This window comes from Arvicola amphibius, chromosome 6 (genome assembly GCF_903992535.2).
Source record: "Arvicola amphibius chromosome 6, mArvAmp1.2, whole genome shotgun sequence".
Lineage (NCBI taxonomy): Eukaryota > Metazoa > Chordata > Mammalia > Rodentia > Cricetidae > Arvicola > Arvicola amphibius.
The window spans coordinates 33,448,683-33,466,632 of record NC_052052.2 but is presented as its reverse complement, the minus strand read 5'-3'; the positions used below and the strand labels follow the sequence as shown (position 1 = coordinate 33,466,632).

Genomic DNA, 17,950 nt, shown 5'->3' with positions numbered 1-17,950 from the left:
CCCCTTCTCCTCCCATTTCCCTCCCCTTCCCTCCACCCATACCCCCACTCCCTCCCTCTCCAGGCATGCCTGAAGGCCAGAAGAGGGCACCAGACCCCATTACAAATGGTTGTTAGCCACCATGTATGTGGTTGCTGGGAATTGAACTCAGGACCTTTGGAAGAGCAGGCATTGCTCTTAACGTCTGAGCCATCTCTCCAGACCTTGTTTTGTTTTTTGTAGACAGTGTTTCTCTGTGTCCATCCTGGATCTTGCTTTGTAGAGCAGACTGGCCTTGAACTCTGCCTGCTTCTACTTCCCCAGTTTTGGAATTAAAGGTTTGAGCCACTATTGCCCGGCTTGAGTTGTTTTAACTTAGTGAGATGTAAATGTCTGGCTGGAAATAAAATAAAATAAAAGGGGCTGAGGGAATAGTAGCAAAACCAAGATAGGAGAGAAGCAGGGAAGCAGGTGTGTGTTGGGGGGGGGGGTTATAACATAGAGCAGGATTTCTCAACCTGTGGGTCACGATCTCTTTGGGGTCAAACAACCATTTTACGGGGGTCGCCTAAGACCATCGGAAAACACAGGTACTTACGTTACAGTTCATAGCAGTACCAAAATGACAATTACGAATAGCAATGAAAATAATTTCATGGTTGTGGGTAGGGTCACCACAACATGCGAAACTCTAGGATGACAGCATTAGAGAGCCTGAGAACCACTGTCTTAAAGAAGGAAGGGCCTCCATTAAGGCCACAGCATGCCCTGTGGCTCTTCCAGAGTCTTGAGGGCCCTTCCTTTAGGACATGTTTTTGGTAAGTAGGAACACCCCAACCCTGTTACACAGCTGATGGAGGATTCTCAATTGTTAATAAAGAAACTGCCTTAGCTTTTTGATAGGGCAGGATTTAGGTGGGTGGAGTAGACGGAACAGGAAGAAGGAAGTGAGGTAGATGGCTCAGACAATTGCCACACCTCTCCTAAGTGAGACAGATGCCATGCCTCTTTTCTCTGAGCCAGATGCCATGAAGCCAGCCACCAAGTCAGACTAGATGAAGCTCCAGCCCAAGATGGACGTAGGCTAGAATCTTCCCAGTAAAGCATTATTTCGTGGTGCTACACAGATTATTAGATATGGGTTAAAGCAAGATATGTGAGAATTAGCTAATAAGAGGCTGGAACTAATGGGCTAGGCAGTGGTTAAATGAATATAGTTTGTGTGTTGTTATTTCGGGCATAAGCTAGCCAGGCCGCCAGGAGCGGGGCAGCGGGAACGCAGCCCGCAGTTCCTCACTACACACAGCTCTTGTTATTGCCATTCCTGTCCGACTACACAGTACAGATATGCGAACCCTTTATTAGACCCTTCTGCAGCAACAGCTTCCCCTCTTCCCCTGCATTTGCTAACTCCCGGTTTCCCACCCAGAACCGAGTGGCACTGTCTTCAAGCCTCCTCCTGGCAGGCAGCCTTCCATGAGGCACAGTTTCCATGTGGTGGTGGCTACAACCATTTGTAGATCCAGTTCCAGGGGACCTGATACCCTCTTCTGACCTCTATGGACATGAGGCACACGTGTTGTGTATATGCAGGCAAACAGACAAATAATCCTTAAAAATAGAGACCCTCAGGCCTTGAGTTCAGTCTTCTGTATTCCACTGAATCTTTTGTGACATTTTTCTTTGAAAAAAAAAATTATTTTAGATGTGTACCAACCTGATGTAAACATTTGAATATATGCATGCAGGGACAGACTAGGTCCTGTAAGGCATAGAATCCCCTGGAACTGAAGTTACAGATTGTTGTGAGCCTCTAGACATCTTATTTCTGACTTGTATTATGGCTTTGCTGTTGAATGAAATTTCCTTCCTACTTAGCAGAGGAAGAGGAGGAGGGAAGAAGAAAAAGAGCAAGAAGTACCTCCAAGGGACCACTATAATGTGCGCATGGTGGCTTTCTCCGAGGGAGGACTCCTATAATGTCAGATGGTGTCTTTGTCCAAGGGACGATTCCTACAATGGACACGTGGGTGGCTATTGTGGTTATACTTCTCCTCAGTATGCTCGCTCACCCATGTTCTCCTCTTTCCATTTGTGCTTTGATTTATCCTTCTGGTGAGGTTGCTGTAGACTCAGCCAACCATGAGAAGCTGAATAGGAGCAGACCATTACCACCTGCCAGTGTGGGACTCAGCTTTGAGAAGCTTAATGGAGGCCTGAGTCTCAGTAGTTTACCCTGAAGCAACACCTGGCTGCAGGAAGAACCACAAGCTGAGATTACCTGAGCACCACCCAAGAATAGACCCTCCAAAGAAATTCCCAAGGTTCCAACCGTTGTAGATAGGGTCACCTTCCAGCACACACTCACCAGGACACTCCTAGACAAATGTCAGCAAATCAGGAGTCCTGAACCTTAAAAATCCCTCACCCCACCTTACCTCTACAAAAACCCACTGTAACAACGCTCACATTTCTCCGATTTTTCCAATATGTTGGACACAATGAGAGACCGAGTTTGCAAACTTGTGTAAAATAATGACTCTTTCCTTTTACATATGGGACTAGGTCTCCTTGTTGGCTTTTTGGGACTTTGTGGATCATGGCATTACAGGTGGTGCCTTCAGCCTGCAGGCCATCGATCTTAAAGGTCTGTCTTATCTCAGAGCTCTTAGCCATCACCATCCACAGCTGTCCCCCACCGCAGAGGACCTTCTGACCCCTAAGTGATGTCGCATTCTGGCCCTTCAATACCCTGAGACCCTTCCCCCTTGAGCACCTGAGTGTGTGTAGCCGTTGAGGATGTGTGCCAGCACAAGCTGAGATGGCCTGGCCTTCAATTTCTTACAGTAACCACTGAGACCCAGTCCAAAATGGCACTCCAGCCTTTAATGCTGTAGGATCCTACACCCTAGGATGAATCAGGGTTACCAGGCCCCTGTCCCCAGCTCCCTGTCTCCATATGAAATAGTATTTGTCCTGTGTGTCTGGGGATCGTATTGAGATAAAAGACCCAACCCTAATGACCCGTCACATCTTACCCCAAATGGGGAATGGCAAAACCGGTGTTATTGTAATTTCGGCTCTTAAATGAGGTGTCCATTTAGCTACCCAGATATGGACCCCACACCAATGCCAGAGGAGACAGAACCAAGTCAGTCTCTAACGTTATTCAAAGCAAACAAGCCAGCAAGGAAACAAACAACCCTACCTCCCCAGTCCCTCTCCGAGATGTAATTCTCTCTGAGAACATTTGTCTGAGCCTCAGCCTCTGCTGCAGCGTATTTCCTTTTTAAATCGTTAATTACTTGTCAGGAATGGTGCACACGACATTCACGCCAGAGCTCAGGAGGCAGAGGCAGGAGAGTCTCTGAGATTGAGGCCAGCCCGTTCTACTAAGTGAGTTCCAGGACAGCCAGTGCTGTTACACAGAGAAACTCTGTCTCTAAAAAGACCAAATACCAAACCAAACCAAAAAACAAAAGAAAAACTGTTCTAGTTGGCTTCTGGCCTCCTGCTCTGCAGCTTGTACACAACACCACACGACATGTGTGAACGACACGTGTGATTTTGGGGATGGTGAAAGGGAGTATCAGGTCATCCTAACATGATGCCTTTACTCCCACACTAGGGAGTAAGAAGCAGGCTCTTCTGTGAGTTCAAGGTCACCCAGGTCTATTGGTATCAAAGTCTAGTAGGGACTTTAATAAACAAACAAGTAAACAAGACCCCAATCACCGATTGTCCGTCCTGCTCTGGCAGAAATCAGCTGGGGGTACCCTGGGAGGACTCTGAGGCTGAGGAGTTTATTTCTCCGCCAGCACGTGTCCTAATTAGAGGCAGGAGGCAGAACAGAGGGCAGTCCAGTCAGCTGGCCACCTCCTGCTCTGTCCTCGGAGGAAACTCGAGCAGGTGTATTTTCTCAATCTAAGAATTCAGTTAGTAGCAAGCAGCTCCCACACTAAGGAGGAGTGTCTCCAGCTGGCATACACCAGCCCAAATGTTAATAGATAACGTGTCTTTCATCTAGGCAAAAGTGTTCTTTCTCATGGGCTTACTCACAGCCCTCAAGGAGATTTGGTGCAAGCTGAGCAGGGAACCTTGAGCTGAAATGATATTTTTAAGCAGAAATGACTCCAGATGGAAACTGAGTCACACGTGGGCTTCCACAATCTATCAGGAACAACAAACACCAAGTTTGATTGGTGACCCATGCAGGTTGCTTCACCACTAGAGAAACAGTCTCGAATATAAAGTCATTTTCAGCTACACGGAGAGATTTAGCTAACCTAGGCTCCAAGTCACCCTGTCCCAAACACCCCAAACGAGCAAACTAAACCGCACAGCGGTCTAGTTGTATTAGTCTCTGATCGCATTCGAGGCAAATCTTAGGTGAGGAAAGTTCTGCCGCCTCCTCTCCCCCCCCCCTTCTCTCCAGGGTTTGGCCCCTGTGTCTTTGAATTTCCCATTGTCAGGGCTTGACACACATTCCAGTGTCTTAGGCAAGGACCTCGGATGCACAATCTTTGTGTTAAAGAAACGCACTGATATGCTCGTTTTCGAGCTGTTGTTTATTTACTGATCATGCCGACAGTGAAATCCAGTGTCTCATACACACAAGGGCTCTATAACCGAATGCACTTCTGGAGTTCAATTTGAATTCAGACTGCTCAGGTTTCAACTCCGAAAACCTGGAGTTGGCACTGCCCCCTGGTGGTCAGACCACACCTTTACATGGCGGTTCCGGGGAGGAAGTAGTTAAGGTATCTCCGTAGATCCCAGCCCGGCAACTTAGCGTCATTTACATACCCACAATGCACTGCTAGGCCTCATTGCTTAATTTAACACCCACCGGCTTCCTTCGTTTTTCCAACATCACAATGGTACGACTTTCCCGATGAATGAGAGAATGAAGTGAGATATTACGTAGTTTGTTTATTTGTATAATTATCTTGAGGAAACGTAACCATTACTAATTTAAGATTACACTTCTTTGAGAGGTTCACGCGGTCATTTTCTTATTTCACGTAATAGCATCAGTATCAAGATTCTAATCAATTTTTGGAGGTTCTGTGTTGGCTCCACAGGACCAACTTTATTGAAGTTTAAATGAACAGTATTTTTTAGTAAACATTTCTGCTACTGTTTTCAAGTTTGCTATTTTTACCTGCATATATTCTGTGTTTTCTCTAAAGGTCCTGTTTGCAAGCCTAGCAGTGTGGTTAAGCCAAGTTTTTCATTTTACGGTGGTTTAGGTATTGTGTCAGCTCCACCTTCTATGGCTGAGGGTTAATAGTGCTCATTGAGATGCCTGTCAGCGCGGAAGTCCAAGACCTATGCTTGCACACTTTCTCTTCTCTCCTGGTCCTTCGACTTTCTATATCACTTCCTTTTCCGTGTCTCTAGAATCTCCACTTTCTCTTCTCTCCTAACCTCTCCATTCTCTATATCACTTCGTTTTTTCTGTGTCTCTAGAACCCGACATCTTACTGCTTCACCCCCGTGGCCCATGGCTCATCACCCACTCATGTAGGATGGCAGCATTAGAGAGCCTGAGAACCACTGTCTTAAAGGAGCAAGGGTCTCCATTACGGCCACAGCATGCCCTGGTGCTCTTCCAGGGTCTTGAGGGTCCTTCCCTTGGGACCTGTTATTGGTAAGTAGGAACACCCCCAACCTTGTTACACAGCTCTTGTGATTCCCATTCCTGTCCAACTACACAGCACAGATATGAGAACCCTTTATTAGACCCTTCTGCAGCAACAGCTCCCCCTCTTCCCCTGCATTTGCTAACTCCCGGTTTCCCACCCAGAACCGAGTAGACCCATCTTCAACAGCTCCTCCTGGCAGACAGCCTTCCTCGAGGCACAGTCTTGGCCTCCTGGTTTGCCACAGGGACTCTGTCACTCCTTGGATTCTGATGTGAACTTCTCAAGATGGGTGACGTATTCCACATCGTTCAAATCTCCAGGGCCCATGAAAAAGTTGAGGCAGCTGGCGTTGGTGCCTTCACAGAGGTGTAAGGCTGCGGGCAGCAAAGCCGGCATGAGCCTGATTGCTGGCTCTGCCTGGGCTCTGGGCCCCTCACCCCCTTCTCACCTTTGGTAACATTGACCTTGTTGGCTGCCAAGATGTCCGCCTGAATGCTATCTATTTTTGTGTACAAGATCTCAGCATTGCTCTGAGGATGGAAGCAGGGGAGCCTGGCTGGGCACCAGAGCAGCGGGCTCCTGGAGTGGGGCCAGCTGCTGAGGCAGAGAGGTCCTGCTCCCAGCTTCCTAGCTAGGGCAGGTAGGGACAAGAAGACAGTGTTTGGGGGCGGGGCCAAGTCAGCTGACTAGATTCATTCTTTGCGGGGGGGGGGAGGGGGAGGGGGAGGGCGGCACCATTCTCTCCTGGGCAACTGCCAAGGCTGGTGGGGGTGAAAATACTTACAAGAAAGAGCTGGTAGAGTTCCTCCCCCATGGCCTTGCGGACATGCTCCTCCACCAATGGGAACAGCTGCACAAAGTACTGTGGCAGAAGGTGGGCAGTGTAGCAAGACCATGTGGGGATCAGCTGCCTTGACTGCCATGCCCTGCAATCTGCCTCGTGCCCATCATGGCCCGAGCACCTCTAGTGTGAGACAGAGTCTCTGGCTATTGCTGTGGTGATTTATTTATTATATTTATTTATTATATTAATTTATAATAGCGATTTATTTATTTATTTATTTATTTATTATGTATACAATATTCTGTGTCTATGTCTACAGGCCAGAAGGGGGCACCAGACTTATTCCAGATAGTTATGAGCCACCATGTGGTTGCCGGGAATTGAACTAAGGACCTTTGGAAGAGCAGACAATGCTCTTAACCACGGAGCCATCTCTCCAGCCCCTTTGCCATTCTTGATTGCTTAGATGCTCTAACCTGGAATCAGATCCATCAATATTGTACAGGGACAGGGTCCAGCCCTGAGGTGGCACAGAGCACTTGGGCCTCTTTGGCTTCTCCCAAACCTTATGTAGATGAAACAATAGTCAAGGCCCACATCCCAGTCTCCTGTCTTTCTTACTTGCCCGGCTGCTGTGTGTTTCAGTGCAGCTGTGTTTGGATCTGAGTGCGTTGGCTCCTTTCTTCTGACTGTGTCACTCTGGCAGCTACAGCAGGATGCCACCGCAGTGCCAGGGCACCCTGGGAATCTATGTCTATGCCTGAGATGTGAAGAGAGACGTGACCGGGTGGACTCTCAGGATCCCAGTGAGTGTAAGAAGAGATGATTAGGGGGCTGGAGAGATGGCTCAGTGGTTAAGAGCACTGGCTGCTCTTCCAGAGGTCCTGAGTTCAATTCCCAGCAACCACATGGTGGCTCACAGCCATCTGTAATGAGATCTGGTGCCCTCTTCTGGCGTGCATGCACACATGGAAGGAATGTTGTACACATAAAAAATAAATAAATCTTAAAAAAAGAAGTGATGATTATGTGATTCCCTGGACACAGGCAGCATCTTATCTTCCAGGAGACAAATATCAACTTTGAGAACCCACTTTACACTAAAAGCTCCATCTTGCAATAATTATGTAACTAGGATGCTTGCAGCTCCTGGGACAAATGAAGATTTATCCTTGAGTCATTTCTGATTGTGATTAAAATTCACAGCTCTCACTATTTATACCCAAAGGGAAAAGGCAAGGCGTTGCTCAAATGTCTCTCTGGGACATTCGTCCTCTGAGCAAGCAGTTTACTGAGCCACCTCCGACCCCGTCCAACAGCGATGGAGCATGTGCTCGGCACAGGACGGGCTGAGGAAATGGCAGTGCTCTCCAGATACAGGTACAGCTACTCACACGCGATGGACACTTCGTTCAAGAGGAAAGAGTCGTTGCTCAATCCCAGAGAACAGCGAGAGTCCACAGCCTGATGGTGTGTGGCAGCACATGCCCTAATAGCAATACTCGGGAGCTGGGTCTTTGTTTACTGTGGAGTGAGTGTGAGGTAGTCCAGGCTGTCTAAGACCCTGTCTAAGAAAACCAAAGCAAGCAAACAGCCCTGTCTGCCCCAGTGTCCCCCATGCTTCCCTGTTGATCCCTCTGAGAAGAGATGAAGAAATTGAGAATAAGAGGCCTCCTCAGAGAGTCGGTGGACAGGAAAGCTTGGGTAGCAGGCTGGGTTAATGATCCCTTGTCAGAAGGCCTTTTGAAGCCGGGCGGTGGTGGTGCACACCTTTAATCCCAGCGCTCGGGAGGCTGAGGCAGATGGATCTCTGTGAGTTCGAGGCCAGCCTGGTCTACAAGAGCTAGTTCCAGGACAGGCTTCAAAGCCACAGAGAAACTCTGTCTCAAAAAAAAAAGAAGGCCCTTGGAAATGGCCCAGGAAGAGAGAGAGAGAGAGAGAGAGAGAGAGAGAGAGAGAGAGAGAGAGAGCGCAGAATAAATCTAAAATGATGACCCAATGGTAGAGGTGCTTGCTGCCAAGCCTTGACACTCAACACACTCTCTCTCACACACACATACACATGCTTACACATTTAATAGGTTTTAAAATGTTAACATCTTAACTACATTGTGTGCGGGGGGGTTAGAGGACAGCTTGGAGAGTTTCTTCTCTGTATCTGACATATCTTGAGATTCCTCCTGTGTTGGTGCAGGAGCTTCCCAACCATTAATATCGCTGCTGTACTTTGGGGCTGATGTATCAGCTGCCCCATCACCTTCATTATAGGACATGTGGCCATTTAATTAACACCTCCAGTGAATTTCAGTTATCAGGTCGATAGTTAAGATTTTTATTTTGCAAATGACCTTTTTTGAAATTCATAGTCATTTTTATGATAAACTGAATTTTTTAAAGATTTGTTTATGTACACAGCATTCTTCCTGCATGTAGGCAAAGGTGCCAGAAGAGGGCACCAGACCTCATTACAGATGGTTGTGAGCCACCATGTGGCTGGAGAGAATTGAACTCAGGACCTCTGGTAGAACAGTCAGAGCTCTTAACCTCTGAGCTATCTCTCCAGCATCCATCCATACTTTTTAAAGAGTTAATTATTTATATGAGTGTTATATCTTCATATATGATCTTATGCCAGGAGAGGGCATCAGATTCCACTAGAGATGATTTTGAACCACCATGTGGTTGCTGGAAAATGAACTCAGGACCTGTGGAAAAGCAGCCAGTGCTCTTAGCAGCTGAGCCATCTCTCCAGCCTCCTTTCTCAAGTATCTTTATGTGCCTTAGGGGCACTGAGCTCAGATCATCAGGTTTGGCAGTAAATGCTTTTACCTTCTCAGCCATCCTGATGGTCCCACCAACAGTTTTTTTACACCCCCACCCTCCCCAGGACAGTACCTAAGTTCATGGGAGTTGGAGCTGAACTGACTTTTTGCTAACCCAATCAAGCAGAAGAAATATACAGGTAGAATGCTCTTAGGAAGTTTTTCTTGTTCTGGGAATTGTTCTTTATATTTAGGTGGATTATTTTATTTTTTTATTATTTTCTATATCTATTTTGTATTGTTTTCATCTTTGGTTATCTATTTTGAAGGTGTGTGTGTGTGTGTGTGTGTGTGTGTGTGTGTGTGTGTGCAAATAGGCACATGCATGCAACAGTACACCTGTGGAGGTCAGAGGATAATTTATGGGAATTAGTTCTTTCCTTCCACCATGTGGGTCCCAGGCTCCAAATTCAGGTCATCAGACTTGACGGCAAGCATCTTTACTTGTTGAGTCATTTTGCAGGTCCTTGCTTCTCTCTCTCTCTCTCTTCTCCCTCTTCTCTCTCTCTCTCTCTCTCTCTCTCTCTCTCTCTCTCTCTCTCTCTCTCTCTCTCTCTCTCTGTCTCTGTCTCTCTCTCTCATTTTGTAGCTCTGGATTCCTTGAAACTCAATTTGAACTCACAGAGCTCCAACTGCTTATGCTTCTCAAGTGTTGGGACTATAGCTGTGTGCCACCACACCAGGCTGAATCTCTCTGAGATGTACCGGCAAAGGTACCGGCGGTTATAGAGGTTAGGGAATAACCATGATAGTCCTTCATAATAAATCAGTTTTAATACAAGGGGAAATAAGGGAACTTACAGAACCAAGGGTCCAGCGGAGCAGAAGGTACGCAGGGGAGAGCCAAACGGGGCTCCTTCCGGCGCCCCGATCCTATTTAAGGGGTATCCTACTCCGCTGGGGCAGCCACGCCCCTGAACGCAGGGATTGGGCCAGCTGCCCCAGCACTGAGAGATACCACTGCCATGTTGTGAGGACACTCAGCAGCCAGAAGCAAAGGCCCCATAATGAAGAACTGAGGTTTCCTGCACCGTTGCCTGTACTGTCTTCCAGGGCCTTGGAGCGAGTCACATGGCCATGTGGGGAGTGATCTATCAGCCCAGCCTTCAGAGGGCAGCAGTCTGGCTGATATCTTTGCCTGGAAAACCTCACAAAGGATCCCGAGTCAGAGCTGGGTATGGTGATGCACACTTGTATTCGCAGCATTTAGGAGCCTAAGGCAGGAGGATTGGGAAGCCAGCCTGAGTTACAAAACAAGAGACAAAAGGGGAGGGGGAGAGACAGAGAGATGGCTCAGAGGTTAAGAGCACCGACTGCTCTCCCTGAGGACTCAAGCTCAATTCCCAGCATCCACGTGGCAGCTAATAAATGTCTATAACAAGATCTGGCACCCTCACACAGACACATATGCAGACAAAATACTAATGTAAATGAAATAACAGTAAATTAGTTTTTTAAAAGGAAGAAACTAAGTGCTCAGTGAAGCTCTTGTCAGATTCCTGACCCATAAACACTAAGGTACAGAAATTCTTACTAGCCAGATGTGGTGGCACAGGCTTGTAATCCCAGCATTCTGGAAGCTGAGGTCATAGGATCAGGGGTTTGAGATCGGCCTGGGCTACATAGTGAGTTCAAGGCCAGCCTGGGCTACATAATGAGAGCTTTACTGTTTGTCTGTACATTTTAGGGATGGTTTTTATTATAGAAATAGATAGCTAATACACACAAACATTTAGCAGCTTTTGCAGTTTTATACAACTGTTCAAATACCATTTGTCTCTGCTTTGTTTGGTGGCAGGGGACAAGGGCAGGGAGATGTCTCCATCTGCGTGGCTTTGACTGCTCATTCTTAGCAGCTAGTATGAGGGTGTCAGGGCCACAGACATGGAGGAAGGGCCAGCACAAGGCAGAAAAGGGGCGCTGAGGAAGGGGCCCTTGGGATTGGGGGAGGGAGGCTGCTGCCACCGATATGAACTGCTAAACCTTGTACAAATACTTGAAGGACACGTGTCTTCCGTAATTCAGTGATTTCGTGAATTGTCATTCATCAAGTTGGTCATTTGTCCACTGACTTTTGTCCAGCATGGATCTGACAAAGTAGTGACAGCGAATTAGTGTGCTCCTAACCAAGGGGTACATTATAATTTCATGTCCCCAAGGCAGCAACTAGTGGGTTATTTGTAAAGACACTCACCTTTTTATGCCTCTTTCCTCTTTATTTTTCTTTTGTTCTTTTTTTCCTTTTTTTTGTTCTTATTTTTGAGGCAGTTTGGCTTCAAAGTTTCAAAGATCCACTCATCTGCCTCTGTCTCCCGAGTCTTGGAATAAAAAGAGCATACAGGACTTTTTTTTTTTTTTACAGTGCTAGGGAGCATGAGTCACCATTGAGTCACACATCCCTCCTTTTAAAATTCCCAGTTGAGCTCATTAATTTCTCTTACAGTTTTTGTAAGGTACTGGAGAGACTCAGCTGTTAAGAGCACTGACTGCTCTTCTAGACGTCCTGGGTTTAACTACCAGCACCCAAAGGGCTACTCACAACCGTCTGTAAATCCAGTTCCAGGGGGATCCAGTGCCCTCTGTTGGCCCCCACTGGCACCAAACATACATGCAGGCATCTACCTTTATCATAACAAAATGTTAATTTGATTTACATTTAGCTCGATATGCTGATACATGCCTTTAATCTTGATATTAATCTTTTTAAAAATATTTATTTATTTATTATGTATACAATATTCTGTCTGTGTGTATACCTGCAGGCCAGAAGAGGGCACCAGACCCCATTACAGATGGTTGTGAGCCACCATGTGGATGCTGGGAGTTGAACTCAGGACCTTTGGAAGAGCAGGCAGTGCTCTTAACCTCTGAGCCATCTCTCCAGCCCCCAAGATTAATCTTGAAAAACAACGACAGGCAGACTATGTGGTTCTAGGATTGCATAGTGAGATACTGCCTCCTAAAATACAATAAAATGAAAGTAAAAGCTGATTTATTGTGTGTGTTTATGTTGTGCACATGCCACAGTGTGCAGTGGAGGGCAAAAGACAACTTGTAGGAGACAGCTCTGTCCTTCCATGTGGACACTGGGGATTGAGCTCAGGCTGACAAGCCTGGTGGCATGTGTCCCTACCTACCGAGCCAACTCACCAGCCCTGTTTTCTGTTTTGTTTGTTGTTCTGAGAGGGTCTCACTGTTTCACTCAGGAAGGAGGCTGGCCTCACATTGTGCAGCCTCTCCTGTCTCTACCCTAGGGACAGGACACACTGAATTTTCTCTCTATAAACTGCTAGTTGTGCCGGGCGGCGGTGGCGCACGCCTTTAATCCCAGCACTCGGGAGGCAGAGGCAGGCGGATCTCTGTGAGTTCGAGACCAGCCTGGTCTACAAGAGCTAGTTCCAGGACAGGCTCCAAAGCCACAGAGAAACCCTGTCTCGAAAAAACCAAAAAAAAAAAAAAAAAAAAAAAAAAAAAAAAAAAACTGCTAGTTGTGATAAGTCCTCTCTTGTCACCAATTCCCGGAACAGCAATCTTTCCCGAGAGGAAAGTGACATTTTTCTCTTCAAAGCAGCTATAAATGGAGATAAATTCCAGTCAGGACTGCTTTGGAGAAGTTCTTTCTTAGTTCTGATTTTTGCATTCTTAAGTGGAAGGTCATTAAATGAATTTTTACTTCTTCAGTGCCATAAAAGCTCTAAGACACTAGTGAGCTTAGGCATTCTCCCTTGCTTGCTTTTTATCCTTCTGAGTGAAATGGGTCAGCCACAGGAGCCAGAACTCCTGGAGTGGGCTTAGAAGGCCCTGACCTCAGCCCTGCTTCCTCCCCACACAGGGGAATCCATACCAGTTAATACTTCACAGGAACCTCATATTCTGCCCCACACTTCAGGAAACTGTATTAACATATTGGGAAACTAAGACGGGGATGGCTTGGCAATTTATAGGTTTTGCAGAAACCTGGAATTCAGTCCAGCCCCCTATTGCCTGGCTCATAACTGCCTTGACTCCTGCTACAAGAGATCCAATGTCTTCTTCAGATTTCTGTGATAACCCACAATAACACACATACACACTCTCACACACACTCTCACACACTAACATACACTCACACACACTCACACACACACACTCACACACACTCACATACACTCACACACACTAACACACACACATAAACTCTCACACACACTCACACACACACTCACACACACTCACTCACACACACACACTCTCACACACACACTCACACACAATCTTTTTTTAAACTGTGCTATTGGTGGAGGAAAAGGGAGAGAAGTCTGTCACACTTGCTCATGGAATGGTACCTCCCAGATCCAGCACCTCTCACCGTGGTGGTTTAAGAACAGGCCACAATATCAGTTGGCCTTCTTCCCCCTGAGGTGTGGGGTCTATTTGGTCCCATGAGTGTTTTTATTTATTTCATTTGTGTTCATGTTTTGTCTGCATGTATGTCTGTGTGAAAGTGTCAGATCCCCTGAACTGCAGTTAAGAGTAGTTCCGAGCTGCCCTGTGGGTGCAGCACCTCTGTCTTCCATGCTCTTACTAATATGGCCCATCTTCCTTTTCTAACCCACAAGCCTAAGGCCCATAATCATTCAAACAAAAATACGGTCTAGCTTATCACAGGAATACCATAGTCACTAAAATCAACTTCTTGCTTAGTTAGGCTGTCTGTTGCTGTGCTGAGACATCATTGACTGTTCTGTGGATCCACGTAGTAGCCTTCAACAAGAATTTGATCTTGGAAGTCTCAAATCCTTTTAGTTTTCCCTGTTGTTTGAAAATTTTTTGCCTCTTCTCATTAGTCACACTACCATAGCCGATGAGGTCTGTCTTCAAGGACCCCTGAACCTAACTGAAGCCAACCATGTGGGATAGCCTGATTGCTTGAAGCCCACATTTTCACCATTTCTCTAGCGAATGATGAACGCAAGCCATAAGACACTATTGCTTGCTTAATTTTCCTTTAGATCCTTCAGAAGTATAGTTTTCCATTTACATTCTTCAAATAGTTTTGGGTATTTAGTACTGGACAACTTGCCAGAGGAGATTACAGGGTAAGCAGTTAGAACCCTGGCTAAGTCATCTCTGACCCTGACATTTACTAGCAAGGTTAAATCCCATCCTTGTACCTTCTCTCCTTGGTCATCAGTTCCAAAAATTTGCTCAATTGTTTCAAATCTTTTTTTAAAAGATTTATTTATTATGTATACAACATTCTGCCTCCATGTATGCCTGCATGCCGAGGAGGGCGCCAGATCTCAGTACAGATGGTTGTGAGCCACCATGTGGTTGCTGGGAATTGAACTCAGGACCTCTGGAAGAGCAGCCAGTGCTCTTAACCTCTGAGCCATCCCTCCAGCCCCCAATTGTTTCAAATCTTTTTACCACTGCCTTTTGTAAAGCCTAAATCTCTTTAGCTGCATATAAATCTAGTGTTCCTGCTCTTTGCCTAGCCTTATTGAATGCTGTCTCTATAGGCCCCTATGCCTGACTTACCTCAAGGATGACCCTTGATGCAGTTCCCTGCAAATGCTCTTCCCCTGCTGCCCACATGGTAACTAGGTAATGTGCTCTGTCCATTTTCACAGGGCTGTGCTGCCACCAAGTCAACTTTAGGACAGGAGCCTGGCACCTTATGCAAATTAGGTGATCATCCCCAGTCTCTCTCCCAATCCTTTCTATCTCCCCTCCCTCAGTGCCACTGGTCACCTCCTGAAAGGCCATTTCCCCATCCAAAGCTCTCTGTCATTGCTTTTGCCCCTTTGTCCTTTGTCCCTGTGGACTGGTGGCCAACAGACACCAAGGAAATATGGGACTTCACATCCAGGTCTGATCCTCTTACTTGTTTTGTTTTGCTTGAGACAGGATCTCACTATGTAGACCTCATTGACTGGAATTCAATATTTACACCAGGCTGGTCTTAAATTTCCAGAGGTCTAGCTGCCTGTGCCGCTGAGTACTAGGATTAAAGGCATGAGCCACCATGCCAGGCTGATTCTCCTAATTTTCAAAATGAATATGGAGGGGGCTTGAGAGATGGCTCAGTGGTTAAGAGCATTGCCTGCTCTTCCAAAGATCCTGAGTTCAATTCCCAGCAACCACATGGTGGCTCACAACCATCTGCAATGAGGTCTGGTGCCCTCTTCTGGCCTTCAGGCAAACACACACAGAATATTTTATACATAATAAATAAATAAATATTTAAAAAAATATGAAGAAAATAAAAGCAAAGTACACACCTAATCTGGCCATGTTTTCTATTTTAGAGCTTTCCTTTCCTTCTGTTTTATGTGGTTCTCCTCACCTCCTTTTTTTTTTTTTGAGACATAATCACAATGTATATCCCAGGCTAGCATAGACTTTCCACATAGGCCACCATGGCCTTAAATTCATGCAATACTCCTGCCCAGTCTCTTGAGCTGCTTTTGACCTCCCTTGTGGCTTCCTGGTGCCTTGGAGGTAAATCTCAGGTTTACTAGCTTTGCTCTTCTGGATCTGCTAGGCCTGGACCGCGCGTTCCAACATTCTGAGGCCACATCCTGTGTCCCTGGGCAAGCCCAACTGGTGCTCAGCACACTGTGTACAGTGAATGCATCAAGACCATTCGCAAGTCTTTATTTATTTATTTTGTGCCAGATTCTTTGTTACACTAGCTGGCCTGGAACTTGTACAACAGGCTGACCTCCAGCCAGAGAAATATACCTGCCTCTGTCTCCAAGTGTTGAGAATAAATGTGTGGACCACCACATCCCGCTATCCAATGTGTGTGGATCATATCTGCACTGGCTGGGTTTGTGTGTCAATTTGACAAGTTAGAGCCATCAGGGGAAAGAGCCTCAGTTGAGGCAATGCCTCAATGAGATTCAGCTGTAAGGCAATTAATCATTTAGTAATCAATCCGCCCATGGTGGATGGTGACATCTCTGGGCTCTGGGATCTGTAAGAAATCAGGCTGAGCAAGCCATAGGAAGCAAGCCAATAAGCAGCTCTCCTCCATGGCCTCTGCAACAGCTCCTGCCTCCAGGGTCCTGCCCTGTTTGAATTCCTGTCTTGACTTCCTACAGTGAGGAACAGCAGGGCTGAATCAAGTGTAAGCCAGATACACCCTCTCCGACTTGCTTTTTGTCGTGGTGTTTTGCCACAGCAATAGAAACCCTAAGACACCATCCACCCACCATTACCTCCCTCCAACTTACTACACCGGACTCCCTCCCTCCTCATGTCCTTTTATTTTACTTCTTGTATTGTTGTTATCACGTGCTGATTAATAACCTCCTGAGTCCAATTAGTGCTGCCCAAATTCGTAAGGATGTGGAGTTCTACTGGGCAGGAGCAACACAGCACAGTCTCCCTCCCCCAGTAGCCATCAGTGTCTATCGCTCCCTCTCTGAGGGTGGGGGATCGGAGATCCCTCCCCGAAAAGTCAGACTTTGTGGGTGGTGCGAATACGCCTGTACGCACGGTTTTCGTCCTGCCCTCTGGTGGTGGTTCACCGCTAGTACAGGAATAAAGGTGGCGTTTTGGAAACCTGTCTCCGTACTCTACGTCGTTTACATATCCACAATGCATTGCACACAGCCCCGCGCTTCCATTTAAAAACGTAAACTCTTTCACTTTGTTTCCTGTCCTTTTGTTTTCTCAACAGTGATGTGGATTTCAGCGACTTCATGGGAGACGAAAGCAGAAGTCACTGACCACTAATGTTGTGCAGCTAGCTCCCACTGGTTATGCAGGACTTACCTGCGCCCGAGGACAAGTGGGGAATCGGTCCTGCACGCTCAGGTTTTTTTTTTTTTTCTTTCCATATCATTTAAATCTTTCGCCTTTTACTAAGGATTTCTGTGGAGAGGAACAGATCCAGTCCTAACACAATTTTTGATATCCTGCCTATGCAAGGCTATTCTTCTTGTCCCAAATATAGACTTTATATTTGGAGTTATTACATACAGCAACGAACTTCTCAGCATTACACTAGCCAACTGTGAGCTCTGCACATTTCTCTCCGTGAATTCCTGGTGTGTACGTAACTAACGGGAAAACTGCTGTTGCTTACTTCCAAGATACTGCTTACTGGTCTACATCACAGCCTTCTTGAAATACTTTATGATATGCTCTTCCTCCAGGCAGATCCTCTGTTCTTACTTGCCTCAGTTTGTCATACTAGGTGAGACAGTATGAGGGAGACAGATTTCTCTGAGTTCGAGGCCAGGCAGGGCTACCTAGAGATATCCTGTCTCAAATGCTAAAGAAAAAAAAAGGCAGGTTTAGGAGTCCTAAGTTGTACAATATAATTTTATAAGTTCTCTCCTCTTTCCCTCTTGACATTTTAAAATCCCAACCAAGGAAATGGATACAGGGGTCAGTGTTTAAGCGTGCTTGCTCCTCTTTCAGAGACACAAGTTGGTTTCCCAGCACACCCATCCTGTGGCTCACAACCACCTATAACTCCAGCTCTCTTCTTGATGGATCTGATGCTCCCCACTTACCCAAGAAAGCTGCATTTACACACACATACCATTAAAAATAAATGTTAGAAATATAAAATAAGCCCAGACCAATTCTTTATCCTCAACTTGTAGGAATTTTATCCTACAAGAGAGTCGTAGACTTTTTCTGAACGTGCATGAGTGACAGTCCCAAGACCCCACATTCCAATACCCCTGGACATCAGAGTTCTTCTCAATTCCATCACC

General features: G+C 46.3%; 1 protein-coding gene and 1 non-coding gene across 7 annotated transcripts in view; one reads left to right on the top strand and one right to left on the bottom strand.

Annotated features, from left to right (window-relative positions):
• Positions 1 to 5,935: 5,935 nt before the first annotated feature.
• The window catches only part of Armh1 (armadillo like helical domain containing 1), a 55,896-nt gene continuing 43,881 nt past the window's right edge, over positions 5,936 to 17,950 (bottom strand). For all 6 annotated transcript variants that reach the window (XM_038332778.1, XM_038332775.1, XM_038332777.1 and 3 more), the window contains one exon: positions 5,936 to 6,191. In XM_038332778.1, coding sequence (XP_038188706.1) covers positions 5,936 to 6,191 — 256 coding nt within the window. The remainder of the gene's footprint in view (positions 6,192 to 17,950) is intronic.
• Positions 17,043 to 17,155, top strand: LOC119818197. The gene has a single exon (XR_005286083.1). It is a non-coding gene; the product is annotated as a U5 spliceosomal RNA (small nuclear RNA).